Source organism: Castor canadensis, chromosome 4 (genome assembly GCF_047511655.1).
Source record: "Castor canadensis chromosome 4, mCasCan1.hap1v2, whole genome shotgun sequence".
NCBI lineage: Eukaryota > Metazoa > Chordata > Mammalia > Rodentia > Castoridae > Castor > Castor canadensis.
This window is the reverse complement of record NC_133389.1, coordinates 114,408,964-114,430,347: the sequence shown is the minus strand read 5'-3', so window position 1 is coordinate 114,430,347 and position 21,384 is coordinate 114,408,964. Positions and strand designations below refer to the sequence as shown.

At 37.2% G+C, this 21,384-nt stretch overlaps 1 protein-coding gene across 3 annotated transcripts in view; it reads left to right on the top strand.

Moving 5' to 3' along the window:
- Window positions 1-21,384, top strand: part of Pla2r1 (phospholipase A2 receptor 1) — a 122,996-nt gene that overhangs the window by 57,397 nt on the left and 44,215 nt on the right. For all 3 annotated transcript variants that reach the window (XM_074070929.1, XM_074070927.1, XM_074070930.1), the window contains exons 11-12: window positions 12,380-12,549; window positions 21,009-21,211. In XM_074070929.1, the coding sequence (XP_073927030.1) occupies window positions 12,380-12,549; window positions 21,009-21,211 (373 nt within the window). The remainder of the gene's footprint in view (window positions 1-12,379; window positions 12,550-21,008; window positions 21,212-21,384) is intronic.

Below are 21,384 nucleotides of genomic sequence, written 5' to 3'. Positions count from 1 at the left end.
CATTGGTATTGCTTCCACCATTTGACTATTGTGAATAACAATACTTTGAACATGAACTTACAAATTCAAGTCTTGCTCTCTATTCTCTGAACATACATTTACTCAGTGAAATTACTGGCTTATGTGATAATTCCATTTTTAATTCTTGAGGAACTTCTCTACTATTTTCCATAGTGGCTGTATCATTTTACACTCCAACCAGTAGTGCCCAAGGCTCCTAATTTCTCCTCATTTTGGCCAATACTTATATTTTCTGATTGTTTTGTTTTGATGGTAGTCATCCTATTGGGCATGACTTAGTATCTCATGGTAGCTTCGATTTGCATTTCTCTTTTTTTTTTTTCATTTTTCTTTTATTATTCATATGTGCATACAAGGCTTGGTTCATTTCTCCCCCCTGCCCCCACCCCCTCCCTTACCACCCACTCCACCCCCTCCCTCTCTCCCCCACCCACTCAATACCCAGCAGAAACTATTTTGCCCTTATTTCTAATTTTGTTGTAGAGAGAGTATAAGCAATAATGCATTTCTCTTAATGATTAGCACTATTGAGCATCTTTTCATGTGCCATCTGTATATTTTCTGTAAAGAAATTTCTATTCAAATCCTTTGCCCATTTTTAAATTGGAGTGTGTGTTTTTCTGTTGTGAAATTATAACAGGCAGTTATGCCAACATCATTTATTCAAAAGATCGACTTTTCCACATTGAAAGGTTTTGACACCCTTTTTGGAAATCATTTGACCATATGTATAAGGTCTTTGTTTTTCTGGGTTTTCTATTTTATTCCATTGATCTATGTGTCAATCTTTATTCCAGTATAACAGTTTTGATTCTATAGCTTTACAGTAAGTTTTGAAATCAAGAAATGTGAAACATCCAATTTTGTTCTTTTCATGGTTGTTATAGTTATTCAAAATTCTTTAAAATCCCATATGAATTTTAGGATTAACATTTCTTTTTTTTTAATTTTTATTTTATTCATATGTGCATACAATGTTTGGATCATTTCTCCCCCCTCCCCTCCCACTCCCTCCCTTACCCCCTCTTACCCCTTCCCTCTCCCCCCATCCCCTCAATACCCAGCAGAAACTATTTTGCCCTTATCTCTAATTTTGTTGAAGAGAGAGTATAAGCAATAATAGGAAGGAACAAGGGTTTTTGCTAGTTGAGATAAGGATAGCTATACAGGGAGTTGACTCACATTGCTCTCCTGTGCGTGTGTGTTACCTTCTAGGTTAATTCTCTTTGATCTAACCTTTTCTCTAGTTCCTGGTCCCCTCCTCCTATTGGCCTCTGTTACTTTGAAGTATGTGCTTTAGCTTCTCTGAGTTGAGGGCAACAAATGCTATCTAGTTTTTTAGGTGTTTTACCTATCCTCATACATTCCTTGTGTGTTCTCGCTTTATCATGTGCTCAAAGTCCAATCCCCACATTGTGTATAAATACCACATTTTCTTAATCCATTTGTCAGTGGTGGGGCATCTTGGCTGTTTCCATAACTAAGCTATTTTGAATAGTGCCGCAATAAACATGAGTGTGCAGATGCCTCTGGAGTAATCTGTGTCACATTCTTTTGGGTATATCCCCAAGAGTGGTATTACTGGATCATATGATAGATCAATGTTTATATTTTTAAGTAGCGTCCAAATTTTTTTCAGAGTGGTAGTACTAGTTTACATTCCCACCAGCAGTGTAAGAGGGTTCCTTTTTCCCCACATCCTTGCCAACACCTGTTGTTGTTGGTGTTGCTAATGATGGCTATTGTAACAGGGGTAAGGTGGAATTTTAGTGTGGTTTTAATTTGCATTTCTTTTATTGCTAGAGATGGTGAGCATTTTTTCATGTGTTTTTTGGCCATTTGAATTTCTTCTTTTGAGAAAGTTCTGTTTAGTTCACTTGCCCATTTCTTTATTGGTTCATTAATTTTGGGAGAATTTAGTTTTTTAAGTTCCCTATATATTCTGGTTATCAGTCCTTTGTCTGATGTGTAGCTGGCAAATATTTTCTCCCACTCTGTGGGTGTTCTCTTCAGTTTAGAGACCATTTCTTTTGATGAACAGAAGCTTTTTAGTTTTATGAGGTCCCATTTATCTATGCTATCTCTTAGTTGCTGTGCTGCTGGGGTTTCATTGAGAAAGTTCTTACCTATATCTACTAACTCCAGAGTGTTTCCTACTCTTTCTTGTATCAACTTAAGAGTTTGGGGTCTGATATTAAGATCCTTGATCCATTTTGAGTTAATCTTGGTATAGGGTGATCTATATGGATCTAGTTTCAGTTTTTTGCAGACTGCTAACCAGTTTTCCCAGCAGTTTTTGTTGAAGAGGCTGCTATTTCTCCATCGTATATTTTTAGCTCCTTTGTCAAAGATAAGTTACTTATAGTTGTGTGGCTTCATATCTGGATCCTCTATTCTGTTCCACTGATCTTCATGTCTGTTTTTGTGCCAGTACCATGCTGTTTTTATTGCTACTGCTTTGTAATATAGTTTGAAGTCAGGTATTGTGATACCTCCTGCATTGTTCTTTTGACTGAGTATTGCCTTGGCTATTCATGGCCTCTTGTGTTTCCATATAAATTTAACAGTAGATTTTTCAATCTCTTTAATGAATGTCATTGGAATTTTGATGGGAATTGCATTAAACATGTAGGTTACTTTTGGGAGTATAGACATTTTTACTATGTTGATTCTACCAATCCATGAGCATGGGAGATCTCTCCACTTTCTATAGTCTTCCTCAATCTCTTTCTTCAGAAGTGTATAGTATTCCTTATAGAGGTCATTCACATCTTTTGTTAGTTTTACACCTAGGTATTTGGGTTTTTTTGAGGCTATTGTAAATGGAATTGTTTTCATACATTCTTTTTCAGTTTGCTCATTGTTAGTGTATAGAAATGCTAATGATTTTTCTATGTTGATTTTATATCCTGCTACCTTGCTGTAGCTATTGATGATGTCCAGAAGCTTCTGAGTAGAGTTTTTGTTGGGTCTTTAAGGTATAGGATCATGTCATCTGCAAATAGGGATATTTTGACAATTTCTTTACCTATTTTATTCCTTTTATTCCTTCTTGCCTAATTGCTCTGGCTAGGAATTCCAATGCTATGTTGAATAGGAGTGGAGATATGGGCATCCTTGTCTCGTTCCTGATTTTAGAGGGAATGGTTTCAGTTTTTCTCCGTTAAGTATAATGCTGAATATAGGTTTGTCATAGATAGCTTTTATAATGTTGAGGAACTTTCCTTCTATTCCTAGTTTTCTTAGAGCTTTCATCATGAGATGGTGTTGGATCTTATCAAAGGCTTTTTCTGCATCTATTGAGATGATCAAGTGTTTTTTGTCTTTACTTCTGTTAATGTGGTTTATTTTGTTTATTGATTTTCGTATGTTGAACCACCCCTGCATCCCTGGGATGAAGCCTACTTGGTCGTGGTGAATGATCTCTTTGATGTGTTGTTGAATTTGGTTTGCCATTATTTTGTTGAGGATTTTTGCATGAATGTTCATTAAGGAGATTGGCCTATAGTTCTCCTTTTTGGAGGTGTCTTTGCCTGGTTTTGGGATAAGTGTAATACTGGCTTCATAAAATGTGTTCAGCAGTTTTCCTTCCCTTTCTATTTCGTGGAACAGTTTAAGGAGGGTTGGTATCAGTTCTTCTTTAAAAGTTTGATAGAATTCAGCAGAGAATCCATCAGGTCCTGGACTTTTCTTTTTGGTGAGACTCTTGATTGCTGCTTACACAAAGCATTTTCATGTTTCTGGTAGTGATTGACAAAGACACCACTAAACAATTTCTTCAGACGAAGTCTTGCAATGGTCCTCTTCACCAGTAAACTGACGCCTTCAATCCTTTGGATGCGCACAACAAAGGCCAAGGAATGTTTATCAGGCACTTCCAAAGCACAAGGTTTCACTTCCAGACGTCTGACACGCACCTTATCGCGTTGCTGTCTCCAGGAATCACGTAGGAATGATTCCAGCCGTTTAAACCTGAACTCTTTTCCTTTCCTCTCCTTCTTTTCCAAAAGTGCTTGCTTTGCTTGGGTGGCTTTGAGGGCTTGATAAGCTTTCCTCTTTTTCAGGAGATTTTCTAGAACCAATGGGATCTTTTTTCTTTCCTCTCCCTCTGCCATCTTTCCAGTGATGTGGTAACTGCGCCTCTTGGAGCTTTTATTATGAAGTGTGTTGGACCTTATCAAAGGCTTTTTCTGCATCTATTGAGATGATCAAGTGGCTTTTGTCATTGCTTCTATTAATGTGCTGAATTACATTTATAGATTTATATATGTTGAACCACCCCTGCATTCCTGGGATTAGCTGACTTGGTCATGGCGAATGATCTCTCTGATATGTTGTTGGATTTTATTTGCCATTATTTTGTTGAGGATTTTTGCATTGATGTTCATTAAGGCGATTGGCCTATAGTTCTCCTTTTTGGAGGTGTCTTTGCCTGGTTTTGGAATGAGTGTAATACTGGCTTCATAAAATGAGTTAGACAATATTCCCTCCCTTTCTATTTCATGGAAAAGTTTAAGGAGAGTTGGTTTTAACTCTCCTTTAAAGGTCCGATAGAATTCAGCTGAGAATCCATCAGGTCCTGGACTTTTCTTTTTTGGGACACTCTTTATTGCTGCTTCAATTTCATTTTGTGTTATAGATCTATTCAGGTGATTAATATCCTCTTGTTTCAGTTTTGGATGATCATATGTATCTAGAAATCTGTCCATTTCTTTAAGATTTTCTAATTTATTTCAATATGGGTTCTCAAAGTAGTCTCTGATGATTTCCTGGACTTCCATGGTGTTTGTTGTTACCTTCCCTTTTGCATTCCTGATTCTACTAATTTGGGTTTTTTCTCTCCTCATTTTAGTTTGCCAAATTTGCCAGAGGTCTGTCGATCTTATTTTTTCAAAGAACCAACCTTTTGTTTTATTAATTCTTTGTATGGTTTTTTGGTTTCTATTTCATTGATTTCAGCTCTTATTTTTATTATTTCTGTCCTATTTGTTTTGGGATTTGCTTGTTCTTGTTTTTCTAGGAGTTTGAGGTGTGTCATTAGGTCATTGATTTGTGATCTTTCAGTCTTTTTAATATACGCAGTCATGGCTATAAACTTTCCTCTCAGACTGCCTTTGCTGTGTCCCATTGGTTCTGGTAGGTTGTGTTTTCATTTTCATTGACTTCCAGGAACTTTTTAATTTCCTCTTTGTTTTCATAATGACCCATTGTTCATTAAGTAATGAGTTATTCAGTTTCCAACTGTTTGCAATTTTTTTGTCTTTACTTTTGTTGTTGAGTTCTAGTTTTATTGCATTGTGATCAGACAGAATGCATGGTATAATTTCTATTTTCTTGTATTTGCTGAGACTTGCTTTGTGCCCTAGGATAAGATCTGTTTTGGAGCAGGTTCCATGGGCTGCTGAAAAGAATGTATATTGCATAGAAGTTGGATGAAATGTTCTGTAGATATCAACTAGGTCCATTTGATATATTGTATATTTTAGATCTTGGATTTCTTTATTGACTTTCTGTTTGGATGACCAATCTATTGATGATAGTGGGGTGTTAAAGTCTCCCATGACCACTGTGTTGGAGTTAATATATGCTTTTAGGACCTTCAGGGTATGTTTGATGAAATTGGGTGTGTTGACATTGGGTGCATATAGGTTGATAATTATCATTTCCTTTTGGTCTATTTCCCCTTTTATTAATATGGAATGTCCTTCTTTATCTCATTTGATCAGTGTTAGGTTTGAAGTCTACTTTGTCAGTGATAAGTATTGCTACTCCTGCCTGTTTTCAAGGACCATTGGCTTTGTAAATCTTCTTCCAGCCTTTCATCCTAAGCCTATGCTTATTTCTGTCCATGAGATGGGTCTCCTGTAAGCAACAAATTGTTGGATCTTCCTTTTTAATCCAGTTCATCAAATGGTGCCTTTTGATGGGGGAATTAAGTCCATTAACATTAAGTGTTAGTACTGATAGGTATGTGGTGATTCCTGTCATTTAGTTGCCTTAGTTGTTTAAAGGTTTGGTTGTGTGTACCTAAGTTGAGGTTACTTTCTACTTTCTTGCTTTTTCTTTTCCTGTAGTTTGGTGCTGCCTGCCCTTTCATGGTTATGTTGTGGGTTTCACTTTCTGTGTGCAGAATCCCTTGAAGAATCTTTTATAGTGGTGGCTTTGTGGTCACATACTGTTTTAGTTTCTGCTTATCATGGAAGACTTTTATTGCTCCATCTATTTTGAATGATAGTTTTGCTGGGTAGAGTATCCTGGGGTTGAAGTTATTTTCATTCAATGCCTGGAAGATCTCACCCCAAGCTCTTCTTGCTTTTAATGTTTCTGTTGAGAAGTTTGCTGTGATTTTGATGGTTTTACCTTTGTATGTTATTTGTTTTTTCTCTCTTACAGCCTTCAATATTCTTTCTTGGGTCTCTGTATTTGTTGTTTGAATGATAATATGCTGTGGGGTAGTTCTATTTTGATCTGGTCTGTTTGGGGTTCTGGAAGCCTCTTGCATCTGTATGGAAATATCTTTCTCTAGATTTGCGAAATTTTCTGTTATTATTTTGTTGAATATATTATGCATTCCCTTTGCTTGCACCTCTTCTCCTTCTTTAATGCCCATGATTCTGAGGTTTGGTTTTTTGATGGAGTCAGTGAGTTCTTGCATTTTCTTTTCACAGGTCTTGAGTTGTTTAACTAACTAATATTTCTTTGGTTTTTCCTTTAATTACCATTTCATCTTCGAGTTCTGAGATTCTGTCTTCTGTTTGTTCTGTTCTGCTGGATTGGCCTTCCATTTTGTTTTGCAACTCTGTTCTTTCTTTTTTCTGAGGTTTTCCATATCCTGAGTCACTTCCTCTTTAATGTTGTCTATTTTCATCCTGAGTTCATTTATCTCTTCATTAATTGTGTTCTTTGTTTCACTTTGGTGTTTATACAGTGCTTCTATGGTTTCTTTTATTTCTTCTTGTGCTTTCTCAAATTCTCTATTTTTGTTGTCTTGGAATTTCTTGAGTGTCTCTTGTACATTTTGGTTGACCATATCCAGTATCATCTCTATAAAATTCTCATTGATTACATGTAGTATTTCTTCTTTTAGATTATTCTTATGGGCTTCAGTGGATTCTTTGGCATAGTTTATCTTCATTTTGTTGGAGTCTGGATCTAAGTATCTATTTTCTTCCTTCCCCTCTGGTTCCTATACTAATTTTTTGCAGTGGGGAAACTGGTTTCCTTGTTTTTTTTGTCTTCCAATCATTGCCCTTGGTGTTGTTATTGTCCCTGTACTGTGTGCAATTAAGTATTTTTTAGCTTGTAATGTTAACAATGGTGATATTTAAGATGGAAGGGTGAGAGGAGAGGGAAAGCAAAGAAGTTAAAGAAAAAGGGAAAAACAAACAAGTAAAAAAACAAAACAAACAAAGAAACAAAAGTTGCAAAGATATAAACAGAGAGAGATAGTGTACTAATCAACAGTAAGCTAAACAGACATTAGAGAGACAGAGAGAGGATTAAAAAAAAATCTTCAAGTTCAAATGCAATAAAGTTTCAGTCTTAATAATTTTGGTGTTAGTCCCTCAGCCTCCAATCCTGGAGATGGTGTCTCAGAAGTAGTTCTGTTGTTGTCTCATCAAAGGGGAAAAAACCCAAAACAACCAAAACAAAACAAAACAAAAACACCACAAAGTGTCCCAAGTTCAAATGCAATACAGTTTCAGTAAGTTTTTCAGCAGGTAGATGTAGTTCGGTTTTTGTCTCATCAAAGGAAGAGAGGAAAACTAAAAAGAATCTGGAGACAGTTCTGTGAATGGCTATCTGCAGCTGTGGTCACCTGCCCACTGCTGTCAGCCTGCTGTTGCTGGAGGCTTTATTTATGCAGAACTCAGGAGTGAGCTTAACACTCATCTAGCCCCTCAGTCTTTGTTTATTTAGTGTTCTCCTGGGTGTAAGCCGCTGCTGCAAGCTTTCCCCCTTCCAAGCACACTGGTGGAGGTGACACTGCACCAGCTTTCTCAGGCCAGCGTGTTTATTTACAGTTCATGTGGGAAGTGGATCTTCTCCCCTCTCCTGTGGAGTTTTCCTCCCACCGCCACTTTTGCAAGCTTTCCTGCTCTTGGTTGCTGAGCATGTGCAGCTGATCCTGCCTTCTCTGGCCGGCTTCTTTATTTACAGTTCCCTTCCCCCGCCTTCAGTGCTCAGGGTGCCCTGCCCTCGTTGCTACATGTCTTTTTTGTTATTATTCAGTTTCTCTTTTTTTCCCCGGGTGGGGGTCAGTCTGTCCAGGGGGCTATGCTGATCTGGCCCAGGGTTGTCTGTGGGAGTACCACGTGCCACTTAGCTCACCTTGTGGTCTGCATCTTCCCAAGCCGTCTGGGCGCTGGCGTCTGGCAGTGCGGAAGCCCTCCTGGTTTCTCCATTTAACGTGAAGTGGAGATGCTATGCGCAGGCTGGGGGTGTGGAGGAGTCAAAGTTTTGCCTCTTCTCGGTGGTTTTTCCTGTAAGATGTATCTCCAGCATCTCTCCAAGATTTTACTTTAGGAAGCATGCTTTCTGCTTCCTCCCTCTAGCCACCATCTTGGAATCTCTGGATTAATGTTTCTATTTCTGCAAAAAAATATCATTGGAAATTTGATAGAGATTGCATTGACTATGTAGGTTGATTTGGGTATGTGAATCTTCTTTTTTTTTTTAATATTTGGATATTTTATTGTTTTTCATTTACTTACATAAGTATACATTATTTGGGCCACCTCTCCCCTGCCTCCAATCTTACTTCTAAGTCATGAACATGAGATGTCTTTCTGCTTATTTGTCTTTAATCTGTTTTATCAGTGTCTTGTGGTTTTCATTGTTCAAGACTTTCTCCTAGGGTAACTAAATTCCTAAGTATTTCATTCTTTTTGGTGCTAATGTAGGTTGAATTGTTTTCTTAGTTTGCATTTTTCATTGTTAGAGATAAATACAAGTGATCCTGTGTGTTCATTTTGCATCTTGAGACTTTCCTGAATTCATTTGTTAGTTTTAACAGGGTGTGTGTGTGCATGTGTGTGTGTGAAAGGCAGTTGGTATTTCCTTTTTAAAATATTTTAGTTCTCTTCTTTAAAAGTATACAATAAAAACAGCTTTCTCACTGGTATAAGTTCAAGTAAACCACAAGAGCATAGACTAAAAAATGGCAGTGCCTCCTGTCTCATCTCCTCCCCTTTCAAAATTAGTCTCCTTCCCCTCCCCAATGGTAACCATCACTAACAGTTTGGAATTTGCTCTTGCAGATTTATTTCTTCTATCTTTATTAAGTATATTTTCTAAGTGTATGTTTCTTTTCTACTATTTTGCAAAAAAAAATTCCAAAAATGTAACATTTCCAGTTCTTACAGAAGGCCACCAGAAACTTGGGACAAAAATGATCATGATGTGTTTTCATTTAAAAACTATTGATATTATATTTTCCATTATTTATTTGAAAGAAAGAAAAATAAATTGATCCTTTTTATAGTTTCCAGAAACAAAGTCAGTTATTTAAAATGGCATCAAAATGTTAACAGTTGTGTAATTGGGAGAAATCCAATTGCAGCCAATCAGTTCAAAACCAAGTCTTTCCTAATGTGATCTTCAACTTCTCTCTCTCTCTCTTTCTGAACTTTAATTGAACTAGCTAACTAGTAAAACTACTTTCCTTGCATTACTTTCTTTCAACTTACTTTAGATAATATGAACACAGTCATTATAGTCTGTTGTCTGCTAAGTACTGTGTTGTTCATAGACAAGAAACCTTTTTCTTAGCTACACATGTCCCTGGCTAAACTCATGAAGAAATATAATGCTTACATACAGATTAAGTATAAAATACCTTCCTTTAACATATATACTTATGAAATGCAAAATGTTTATTCTGAAATGAAAAAAATTGTCAATGCATACTAAAAATATGTTGCTATCTTCTAATTGCATTTTTAATGAAAATGCAATGTTTAGCACCATGAGCAAAGTTTTTGCAAACTGATGAGAGTTGTTTTCATGTTTACACAGAAAACACGCTCTAGATTTCCCAACTTTTTCTAAGAAGTTAATTGGAAAAGTCAGTTTCTTTCTAGTTCCAAGGACTACACCCTATTAATATTTGATTTTTTAACAAGCTGTGTAAGCAAAAATATTGTATCATTAATAAATAAGTAATTTTCACTTCACTAAATTTCCTAGAAAAAACATACTCTATTGGTTCAAATACTAATATTAATATATATATATTATTTTTAGTTTCTTAAATCCTAACAACATTTGAATTAAACAACCTCAGTGAAATCTTTCAAAAAGGCCAGGTAATATAAAACTCTGGAATGTTCTATGAATAATTCTAAATCACTGGTCCAGGAAAGCCTTTGGAAGGTCATCTGTACTTTATGCCAAAGTTTTCATAACCCAGATAGTGAGTGGTAAAGAAATATGAATATTGTCTTCTTTCTTTACCAGTCAGAAACAGCTGCTCAAGATTACACACCATTATTCAGACTTAATTTTTTACACAGTATGGTTTAGAAGAAAGACACATTTGTTGAATTTCTTTACTAATTGTGCCATCTTTAACTGGACCAAGAAAACTTCAGTCTTGTTTTTATTTGAAGGATTCAGAATTTAATGTCTGAGTATTATATGAACTAGTTTAAAAATATACTTGCCAGCTCAAAAAGCAGGTTTCTATTGTTTCAAGCAATGATAAATAGAGATAAAATAGGCAATTGGAGTGGACTAAATAAATCTATCACCAACAGAGGACGAAAGCAATATGTTGACATGATAATGAACCAAAGTCGAGTTCACAAACAAGGTCATTTCACTGCATTATCTGATAAATGCCACAATGGAAAGTAATGGAAGAACTAGCAAGGCCCCCTGGGCTTTGCTCCAGCACAGCAAATAGTGGCGCTGGCCATTGCACCTGTGGTGCAGTGCCTTGCTGGCTTCTAACACTGCAATTTCAGGCACCAGGTGGGAACAATAGCTTTGCTACTCTGCCTAATAGAGCATCAATAAAACAGATCATGTGTCATGAGTGCATAAACCAACAAAGAGTAAAGAAAATTACAAGAGCATCAAGGCAGTATTTAGCTTTATATATCTTCCCTCAGAAGCACATTTATGTAAGGCTCTGCTTTTGTGGTGTGGTTAAAAACAACTTTTCTAATTTCAAATGTTTGCCATTTAGATTTTCTGGAAATACTTACTAAAGCCTGATGAAAACTCATTTGCTCTGCAAAGCTGAGTGCCATCGGTGCTTTTGGTCACTAAGTGTTGCTGGTGATGTCCATAAGGCACTACAATTTTGCTGTTTCTTCTTTTCTCTTTTCCTCTCCTGTCTCCTTTGAGACTCCTCTATTTTTAAATGACTCCATTGCAAGTTAAGAATGCATGCTAATAAAAAAAATCTAAAATTGTATTTTAGAAGTCTAATTTCCTTACCCTTAGATTTCCTGGATAATCTCATCAGGCCTTACATTTCCCATTGACTCACCAGAACTGGCCAGAAGTCACCACTATTTGAAATTTCTTCTAACTTTATATGTTTTGCAAATACATTTCTCAAGATAGTTTGACAGTTTAAACTTAGCTTTAAACTCAATACTAGTTAAATGTTAATGCTCATGATTTTCTTATTAGGAGTGCATGTGGCAGCATATGTATGAGTTGTCTAGACTCTGCTTTTCATGTTGGGAAGGGCAAGGCCACCAATCACTGGACACTAATTCATTCAGCTATTTGGGGGGGAAATGCTAGTGAGTGTACTGCCTTGGATTAACTCCTATGCGTAAATTTATCCTCTGTGAAAATGCATATTTGAACACATCCACCAAGGACTCCATATGCCTGTGAATAAACTGATGTGCGAGACACAAAATTGCTACTCCAATTCCTTTCTCACCATGCAAGAAGTATGGTGGGTGGGCACGTGTGAACTCTATAGTGGTAAATGCTCATTCGAAAAGAGCAATGTCCTTCCACCTCCTTCCTGCCAACCTCCACCCTGTGCATATTATGGCATGGTGTGTGATGTGTGGCCTAGTTACAAAATAGGTCACATCTTATTCCACAAAATTTGGATGTCACATCTATACTCTGAAACTGGCCTCTGTTTCTTAAAACAGTAATGAGAATTAAGTCTAGACGAGTCAAATTCTCCTCACTCGTGTATTTCTAGGAATTGCACTGACATTTGGCATTTATTAGTAATGTAAGGGTCTTCATTATTTTTCTGCTCTGTTCTAAAGACTTAACAAGAAATGCTTCTTCTGATGGCATTCTGTGCACTATGTTTTAATAACATTTTTTATTGTTCAGAAGCTTCATAAAACCATTTTGTTTTTTCCCTTGAAAGGTTTGAACAGGCTTTTATTACCAATTTGATCAGTAGTGCAGTGCAAACGAAGGACAGCTATTTTTGGATAGCTCTTCAAGACCAAAATGATACGGGAGAATACACCTGGAAGACGGCAGGGCAGAGACCTGAGCCAGTGCGCTATACACATTGGAATACACACCAACCCCGTGAGTAGACAGAACTGTAACACCAACTCTCTCCCATGCTGTGCTTCTGATTTCTCACCCAAATTTTCTTCTACCCTTTGGTCGCCTCCTGTGATTCTTACCTAATGTTTTCTTAATGCCTACATTAACTAAAATCATCAGGTCTGCAAGGGGGGACATATGGCTGGTCACTTTTTAAAGTACAGTCCACAGGCATCATTTGATACATTCAAGGTTTACGTTCAATGCTTGAGACACACTTGTCTTTAGTATCAGGAAGTCCAGTTTTTCCCTCCTCAAGCCTCACCCCAACCCACTCCAACCCACCTCATTGTCCAAGCACCACAATGGCTTACTCAGTCTACATCAATCCAACTATGGTGAATGGGCACATCTAATCAGTTAACAGTGACTGTCCCATGGCTTTGCCATACAATGTTGGCTCATTACTGAGGTAACATCATTGTTGCTCTTCCTCTTCTATGGACTCCTGTGGTTCCTTAGCCAGGATTATAAAGTCAGCAACTCTATTAATTCATCCTCATGTGCTCAGCTCTGGGTCTTAAAGCATGAATCTGTCATGGGATGGCCAGTTCCAGAGAAGCTAGTGGCTTTCACCCAACCAACACTAGAACCAGTAGAGGAACAAGCTTTAGGCCCTTATGCTAAACTTAGGTTAACAGCCTAGATCAAACACTTCTTCTTTATGTCAGGGCATATTCATTCGGATGCCTTGGTCCTGTTCTGGCTATGGGGCTCCATCACAGCTACACCAATAGACAACAGGCAACAGATTATGTTTGTATCTGGAGGAAATGGGCTAGAAGACTCAGGCTCTTCCTTCTCAGAAGGTCCTAAGTCAAACCCTTGTGCAAATTGGTCTATCCCATCTTTAGAGTTCTATATACCAAGATAGTTTTGACTAAGCTGCAGAGGGTGGGTTAGTGACCTCAAATTAAAATATTTTAAAAGCCACACAAGTCTTTTTTTCTCATAATTACAAAAGTCCAATCCAAGGTAGTTTCCTAATTCCAACTCCAGACAATGGTGGGCAAAGTGTCACCGGGTTTTTCAATTAATTACATTATGAACATATTCTCACTATAGGCAGTGACTATATATCCTCACTTGCCGATCATGTCCTATCTGTGTCTATTGTCCCAGAGCAATTTATAGCACCTATTTTTTTTCTGACTGGGACGAATCCATATAAATTATATGCATGCTATAAGTATAGGAAGTACACTAAGAAAAATGTGGAAGTCCTCTATCACATCCTTCTTTTCACCTCCCCAACACTTCCCTTCTCAGAAATAATCAGTTAACTGGTGTGGTCCTGCTGGTGTTTGTCTATGCATATATGAATGTGTGTGTAATTTTTAAGTGGAAATAAGATTACATATTTCAATTCTTTTCCTTTTTTAACTTAATAATCTGTGTTGGAGAACTTTCTACATCAATATTTATTCATCACTGTTTTAAGAGTCTTATTGAATATTAGGTTCTAACACATGAATTTTGGAGGGATATATACACTAAAGCTCTGGAAATAGGAAAGTGTGTGATAAAGGTTGTAAGAGGTACAAAATAAAGTATTCTAACAGTTAAAAGAGGAAAAATCAATTCCCACTGGAGTTACCATGAAAGTTCAAAGAGGGATAGGCTCCAGTGGCACACACCTACAATCTAGCTATTCAGGAGGCAGAGATCAGGAGGATCATGGTTCAAAGCCAGACCAGGAAAATAGTCCAGGGAAACCCTGTCTTGAAAACTCCCATCACAAAAAAAGGGCTGGCTGAGTGGCACAAGTGGTGAGAGTGCCTGTCTAGCAAGCATGAAGCCCTGAATTGAAACCCCAGTGCCGCCAAAAAAAAATGTTCAAAGAGGAAGTATCATATTCCCTGGGGTTTGAAATATGGTAGAATTTGATGGTTATAGAAATAAAAATAATTTTCTATGCATGGAAAAACATATGGAGCCAAGGAAACACTGAACATCTTTGAGGATGCTACATGCCAACTGGAGGGTAACATACATGAAAAAGAGTTATATATAAAAGGCAAAGCCAGGGGAGTGTATTGAAGCCACAGCTTCAGATTATAAGCTAAAGAGCTTTCACTTATTCTTTAGGTTTAGAGAGTCATTAGAGGTTTTAGATCAGGAAAATATCAGGATCAGAACTGTGAGACTGTGGGATCAGTAGAGTGCTTTGGCTATCATGATGAAGTCCTGGGCTCCATCCCCAGTATCAGAAAAAGAGACTGCACTGCAGGGTAGCCTATGTGTAAAAAGTACACATTATGGAGTCAGACTCAAATTGAAGTTCCAGCTATATGGCTTTAGATTTACTTTATCTCTCCATATTTGTTTCCCCATCATTAAGATAAGGCTGGTGATAGTATCTACCTCCCAGAACTATTGTGAGGATTAAAGGCAATATTACATAGTTCTGCTACATTGTTAATAATAAATATTAGTCTTATTGAAGGAAAAACATCTATAGGATTTTGCCTGAAGCTACATAGAATACCACAGTCTGTTAGGATTCCTCACCCATACATTCAAAGGCATGGGGCTTTCTCTGTGCTGGACCAGTCACCAATACGAGCACCCTGGAAAAATCACAGGGCCCTAAAGGAGGGGCTGACTATTGTCATTTTCTCAACACTTATGAGTCAGAGAGTAGTAAAGTTCCATGTCACACTATTCTGAAAAAAAAAAGAGAAAAAGCTCAGGTATCATTTCTACACACTGTGGAATTCTGTTAGGAATGTCTGCGCCTGTCAAAATAAATTAATACATTTTGAGTAGACAAGATTTTTGGTTTTTAATGTTAACTTCCTTGGGGCATATTTAGATGTCTAAAATCTAAAAACGAAGTAGAGCTCCTGTCATTCGTAAGTTTCTGCTGTAATTTATTTGAGTAGCACTACTCTTTTTCTCTTTTCCCTGAAGCAAAAATAATGCTGTGATGCTCAGTTTGGCTGCTCATGCTGACTGACATTGAGTAAATTGTCTCTGAATAAGATGAAAATGTAAATCTTTTTTGAAGAAAATAGCAATATAAAAGCCCCTGTGTTTCCTTTTTCTTTTAAATTACAGCTTGTAGAAACACCACCCTAAATCACGTTTTCTCACAAAAGAATCCATTAGCTTGGGCCTCATGTCAGAATCTTAATCCAGCATAAACTGACTATATAAATTGGCCACTGAACAGGAAGCCTATAGCTTTTTATAAACTCAGCCAAGACTATCCTATGTCATGCCAGCAAAGTATGCAATCCATAGAGGAATCACACACAGCTCTGCCATTTTTTTTTAACTTTGTGTTATGTTCACCAAATAATAATAATGAGCCACAAAAGGTAGCAATGATTGAATCATGCCCAATCTTGTTTTGGCTATACTCCCCCACCCACTTCCCATATTTTCTCACAGCAAATCCAAGACATCACATTGTTTCCTCCATAAATATTGCAGTATTATTTACAAAAAGTAAAGACTTCTTTGTTGAAAACATGATAAAACAATTACCACACCTGAAAGTAATTAACTATAATTCCATAACATCATAAATCTTCAGTTAATGCTCAAATTTCTAAGTGAACCATAAATATTGTAAATATTATATAGTGTATTTTAAAGTTTGTTTGAATTAAAATCCATATAAGGCTCACATATTGCTATTGGTTAATAGGTGTGATCAAGGAACCTTGATTTTTTTTTTTATGGGAAGAGCATTATTTCCATACTCAGAATAAGCAAATGGAGGCTCATTGTGGGTTTGTGCTTGTTTCTAGACCTGAAATTGCAGTGGCAGATCTAGGAAGTGTGTGTGTGTGTGTGTGTGTGTGTGTGTGTGTGTGTGTGTGTGTGTAAAAGATAACATATTGAGCTCAAATTGGTACTTTTAATTCAAATTCAGGAGTACAAGATTTTTTTACTTAACCTGTCTTTTATCTGTATTTTCTTTCTTTCATGCCAAAATTTTCCATTCTCAGAACACTGGAAAATTCTGCTGTTTTTACTTCTAAAAAACAACAAAGCGTCTCTATGGTCCTTGGTATTTTGAGAGAAATAAAATATTCAGGTGAAATAGGAAAACTGATTTTGATCTGCACTAACCACTGCCACTGATTAAAGGGAAAATGAAAAGTCAGCTTCTGGTTCAGGAAGAACTGAATGCGTGGAAACTGAAATGTTCTTTGTACTTAGATTAAAGATTCCATGTGAGCAGGGGCTGCCCTACAAGAAAGCAAATAGGTGAATCCATACTAGTTAAGATATTATAAAAGCTTTTTCAAGTTGCATGAGAGCTTCAGAGGAGTTCAAATAGAGAAGAAGAAACACTTGAGGTCAACATTTTAAAGCCATCTATAAGTTAGGCTCTGTGGTAAAGTCCTGTTCCTAAACCAAATGAAGAGGTAGGTTTTCCTCATGGGACAAATCCAGGGCCCCTTTACCCCAATTGTTTCTTGTCAATGGAAATCGTCCAGGGACAAGGAAAACTTGATCCCAGTCCAGCAATTCAGATTTGTTTTCTTGGAAATACTTTACACAGGGTGAGGGATAAGAAGGCTGACAGGTCACAGCAGACACAACTAGACAGGACACTCCATTTTAAGACCCCTCAGAGTCCTAAAGTGAACCTCCATATAAACGAAGACATACTCACCCTTTGGACATTTCCATATTTCCATACTTTTTCATAATCATATTAAGTAACTGCCATGCAAGGTAAAAATGTAATAGTAGTTCTTTAAGGAAATTCTATGGCCATATAAGAGAGAAAAATATGACCAGAAGAATGAGAAAGAACTCCATGGAAAAGGAGGAGCATAGTTTGAAGAGAATTCATTTATTCATTTGACTACTATTATTGAATGCTTACCCACTCTGTACCTTGATATTGTCTCACAATTAGACTCAAATAAGTCTGACTTCAAGTCCCAGATCAATCCCTCACTAGCTCTGTAGCCTTTGACCACTTATAAAACCTGTGGGCCTCAATTTTCCCATTTGCAAAATGCAGATAATAATCCCTGCTCAGAGTGTTGGGAGTTGAATAGGGGAAAGACTGTATAAAATGCCTAGCACAGAGGCTGGCAGATGTACAGCAAGCACTCTGTGAGAGCTCACCTTTCATGCCTGATGAGCTTTACCTTTTTCTGTGGAGGAGAGACGGAATGAGAAAAGGTGGTGAGAGTAGAGGACTTAAGAGGTGAGTATGTGAGATTGCCATTGCAGAGAATGGCAAAATAAATAAACAGACTCAAGTAAAATAATTGTCTAGAGGCAGTAAGGCCCAACACAGTTCTCTCCTGCTCTGAGGCTGCAGATTGGTTTGATTGTTTGGTTTATATTTAGGTATGTGACCAGAGAGTTTGAAGATGGTGGCTTTCCCAGTCCAGCTCATTTCCTATGGTTAGGTAGCTTTGTCAAATGAAAAAGACTAGAATAGTGAATTAGACTTCCTTCAGGTTTTCCCATTGAAGTTTGAGTGGAAGGGAATGGGGGATGGGTGTGGGTAAAGCAGTTAAGTCTCAAGAATTCCTTAAAATGTGAGATTTGCTGCTGAGGAAAAGTGATTATAATTTTTTTCTCCAATAGGAAGTGAGTTATCAAATGAAAGAATAATTTCTCTTGGAGAAAAACCACCTCTGCATTTCTCCCCACCCTTCCCTTATTATTTGGCTTTGCAAGCATCCCTCGAATTGCCTTATAAATTCAGTTTATAACTCCCTTAGCCCAGCCTCCCTTTATTACACCATTTTACTGCTTCTTTGGGGCTGAGACTCTAAAATTTGGGTCAAATGTTCCATTAAGTTAACCGCTTTAGAATACCAATAACACTCTTGCGGCACTTTTTGTCTTCACGTGGGTCACAAACATCTCCTTCCTCATTAATGAAGATGACTAGAATATCTGTAGTATCTAAAACCATAGCTACTTAATCATTGTCTGGTGTGGGGAAGTGTGAGACAAAATGCAAGACCAACAAAAAAGAATATTACAGTTTAAACTTCCTGATTCAAACCTTTAAAAAATTCTTCACATATGCAGGTAGAACTTGTGCCACAAAATCACAGTTTTCTTAATGAAAAGGACCATAGGAAGAATAGCAACATCTTAGGCGTGTTTATAGCGCTTAAAGAGTGCTTTTTAATATATTGTTTCATTTCATCTTTATGAAAACTCATAAGTAGAGACAGAATTATTATCCAAATATTTTATACAAGATTGTGATTCATTAACCTGCTCAAATTTCAGGTTACCAAATATTTGTACTGGGACTAGAACCCCAGACTTCAGGTTCCAAGTTAAAAGTTCTTCATAGGAGATTTCCCACCTATGCTCTGCAGAAAATGGAAGTTCCACTGGGATGCCTCAAAGGAAGGACGAGGGAATTAGGCAAGAGTGCATATTTTCCTTCCTCTTTCAACCAGAACAGCTCCACTTACATGACATTTGGGGCTTCCATGTGCATCTCTACAATTCAGCTTCATTGCCCAGAATACACAGTATCTCCTCTATTGTTCATGACCTAGGTAGGTTGTGAGCTGCATTCTTAAATTATTCTCAACAGGCTACAAAGCTCCGTTCACAGCAGAAGCACAGAAAAATATAGTTTCTCCCCCTTGCCTGCACCCAACCCTCCATCTTTAGCACTAAGTAGCTGTTCTGGACCAGTGGAGATGTCTAATGGCCTTTGCACAAACCATTGCTTACCCTCCTTTTGTTCTTTATGGGCCATGTTTAGCATATTTCCTCTTTTATGACTGGCTATGTTCACCTTTAGGGGTCTCTTTGATGCATCAGCTCACACACAAACACACAAGACTGTGAACTTCCTGTGGATAGGGACTGCCTTGTCAGCATGATACCCAGTACCTAACGCAGGGTGTATACCAAGATAGTCGGAGGCACAAATGCCTTTAGCTTTTTCTTCTTTCTTCTTTTTCATCAAATTCCATTTCATTCCATTCCTCCAGGAAATATTTTTGTATGTCTTCCCCACCCTCTTTCTTCTCTTTCCCACTCTTCATTTTTCAGTCTTTCTGTGATTATAAAACAACCAAAACATGGTTGACAAGGATAATGCATTACCCAATATCTAAAAAAAAAAAAAAAAAAAAAAAATTGAAGCCATTACTTCTGAAAGAAAATTAAGCAAGATAAATATCTAGTACCAAGTGACAATATTCTTTTAAAGTGCCTCTACATCTTAGGTCTTCAGATACATCCTCCATTATCACTTGCTTTTTATAAGCCTACCTTGACAATTCTGTTCTCCGTTTTCATCCTTCAAAACTCAGCTCAAATGTTACTTCCCACAAATCCTTTACTGATACATATGTTCAGGCAGGCTCCATCAACCCTTCTGAAGTCTACTCCAGAACTTACAATGCACCCTTTCCTATCACTTAACACATCGTGTTTATAGCAATTGATTGTTTATGCATTTGGGACTCACATTAAGCCAAGAGTTGGCTTTTGTTTGGTTTATTTTGTCCTCTCTCTGTAGAAACTAATATATAGTACAGCCAGGCACATTGTAGATATGTAATTTTTTGTGGCTGTTGAATGTCAGTTTAGTTCATTAATGGTTACCCTGAATTCAAGAGAAAAACATTCTTATTCAATTTTTATTCTATTTTTAGAATAGAATTGTTTTCTACTACTCTTCACTAAAAATTTGAAGTGTATTTTTAGCTGTCTAATGCATTGTATAGATTTTGCACAAACTTAAGGGTCTTAATTTATAAATTGCCCCTAAGGAAAAATATATTTCATACACCAAAATGTTCAACAGACATAAAAGTGCAGTTTTATCCATAACTGAATAATCTATCACCTTTCCCAATATTTCACACAAAACTATGAATGTGACGGGGAAAGAATCTCTGTATTCTGCTTCTCATTTCTCTGATAACTGCCCCTGTTTCTGCCCCCAGAGCTTTCCTCCTATTTCACAAATTTATCTTATTCTCTCCAGTGTCCAGGGCTTTATGGCTTACAGCTCTGTTCTTTGTTGTGTATCTTGTAGTCTACCTTGAATCCATTATTCATGTAAGTATTTTTTCTCTTGAGTCTAAGTCTCAGAGGATGAGCACTATGCACTTTCATTGTTGATTTTTCACAATGGCATTTCACAGCAAGCATTGAGCTATGGGGAATATTTCAGCTCCATGTAGGAAGAGCTCCCAGTTTCCCACCATTTGCCATCTGAGCTCAAAGTAGACAATATCCAAATTTCAGGCTTCACAGCCTCTTTTCTCTCGTTTCCAACTTTTATTCTTTTCTCTAGAGAGGAAGAAAAATGAGATAATCATGCCAGTAAAGCATTCTTTTTAATCTTTCTTGTTCTTCTCTGGGTGCTTCATTATGAGATGTCAATTATTTGGCACTCTGATGAGCTGTCTTCTGAGCACAAAATGTTTTAATCATCTGATATTAAAATAATTGTTTCCTGCTTTTAGGTGACAGTGGTGGCTGTGTTGTCATGAGAGGAAGGCGTCCACTTGGCCGCTGGGAAGTAAAGGACTGTAGACATTTTAAAGCAATGTCTCTGTGTAAGCAGTCAATTGAAAATCGAAAGAGAACAGAACATGAAGAAAGATGGCCCTTTCACCCCTGTCATTTGGATTGGGAGTCACAGCCTGGTCTGACCAGTTGCTTCAAGGTGATACCAAAGTTACTTAGGCATTCTCAACAATGCCAACATTATTTCTACTTGACCCATATATCATAAATTGCTTTATTCCAGCACCATGTTTCCAGAATAGTACCTGGCATACAGCAGGTGCCTTATGAATATTACCTTTCTCTCTCCTTTTGCTTGTATTCCAAATAACT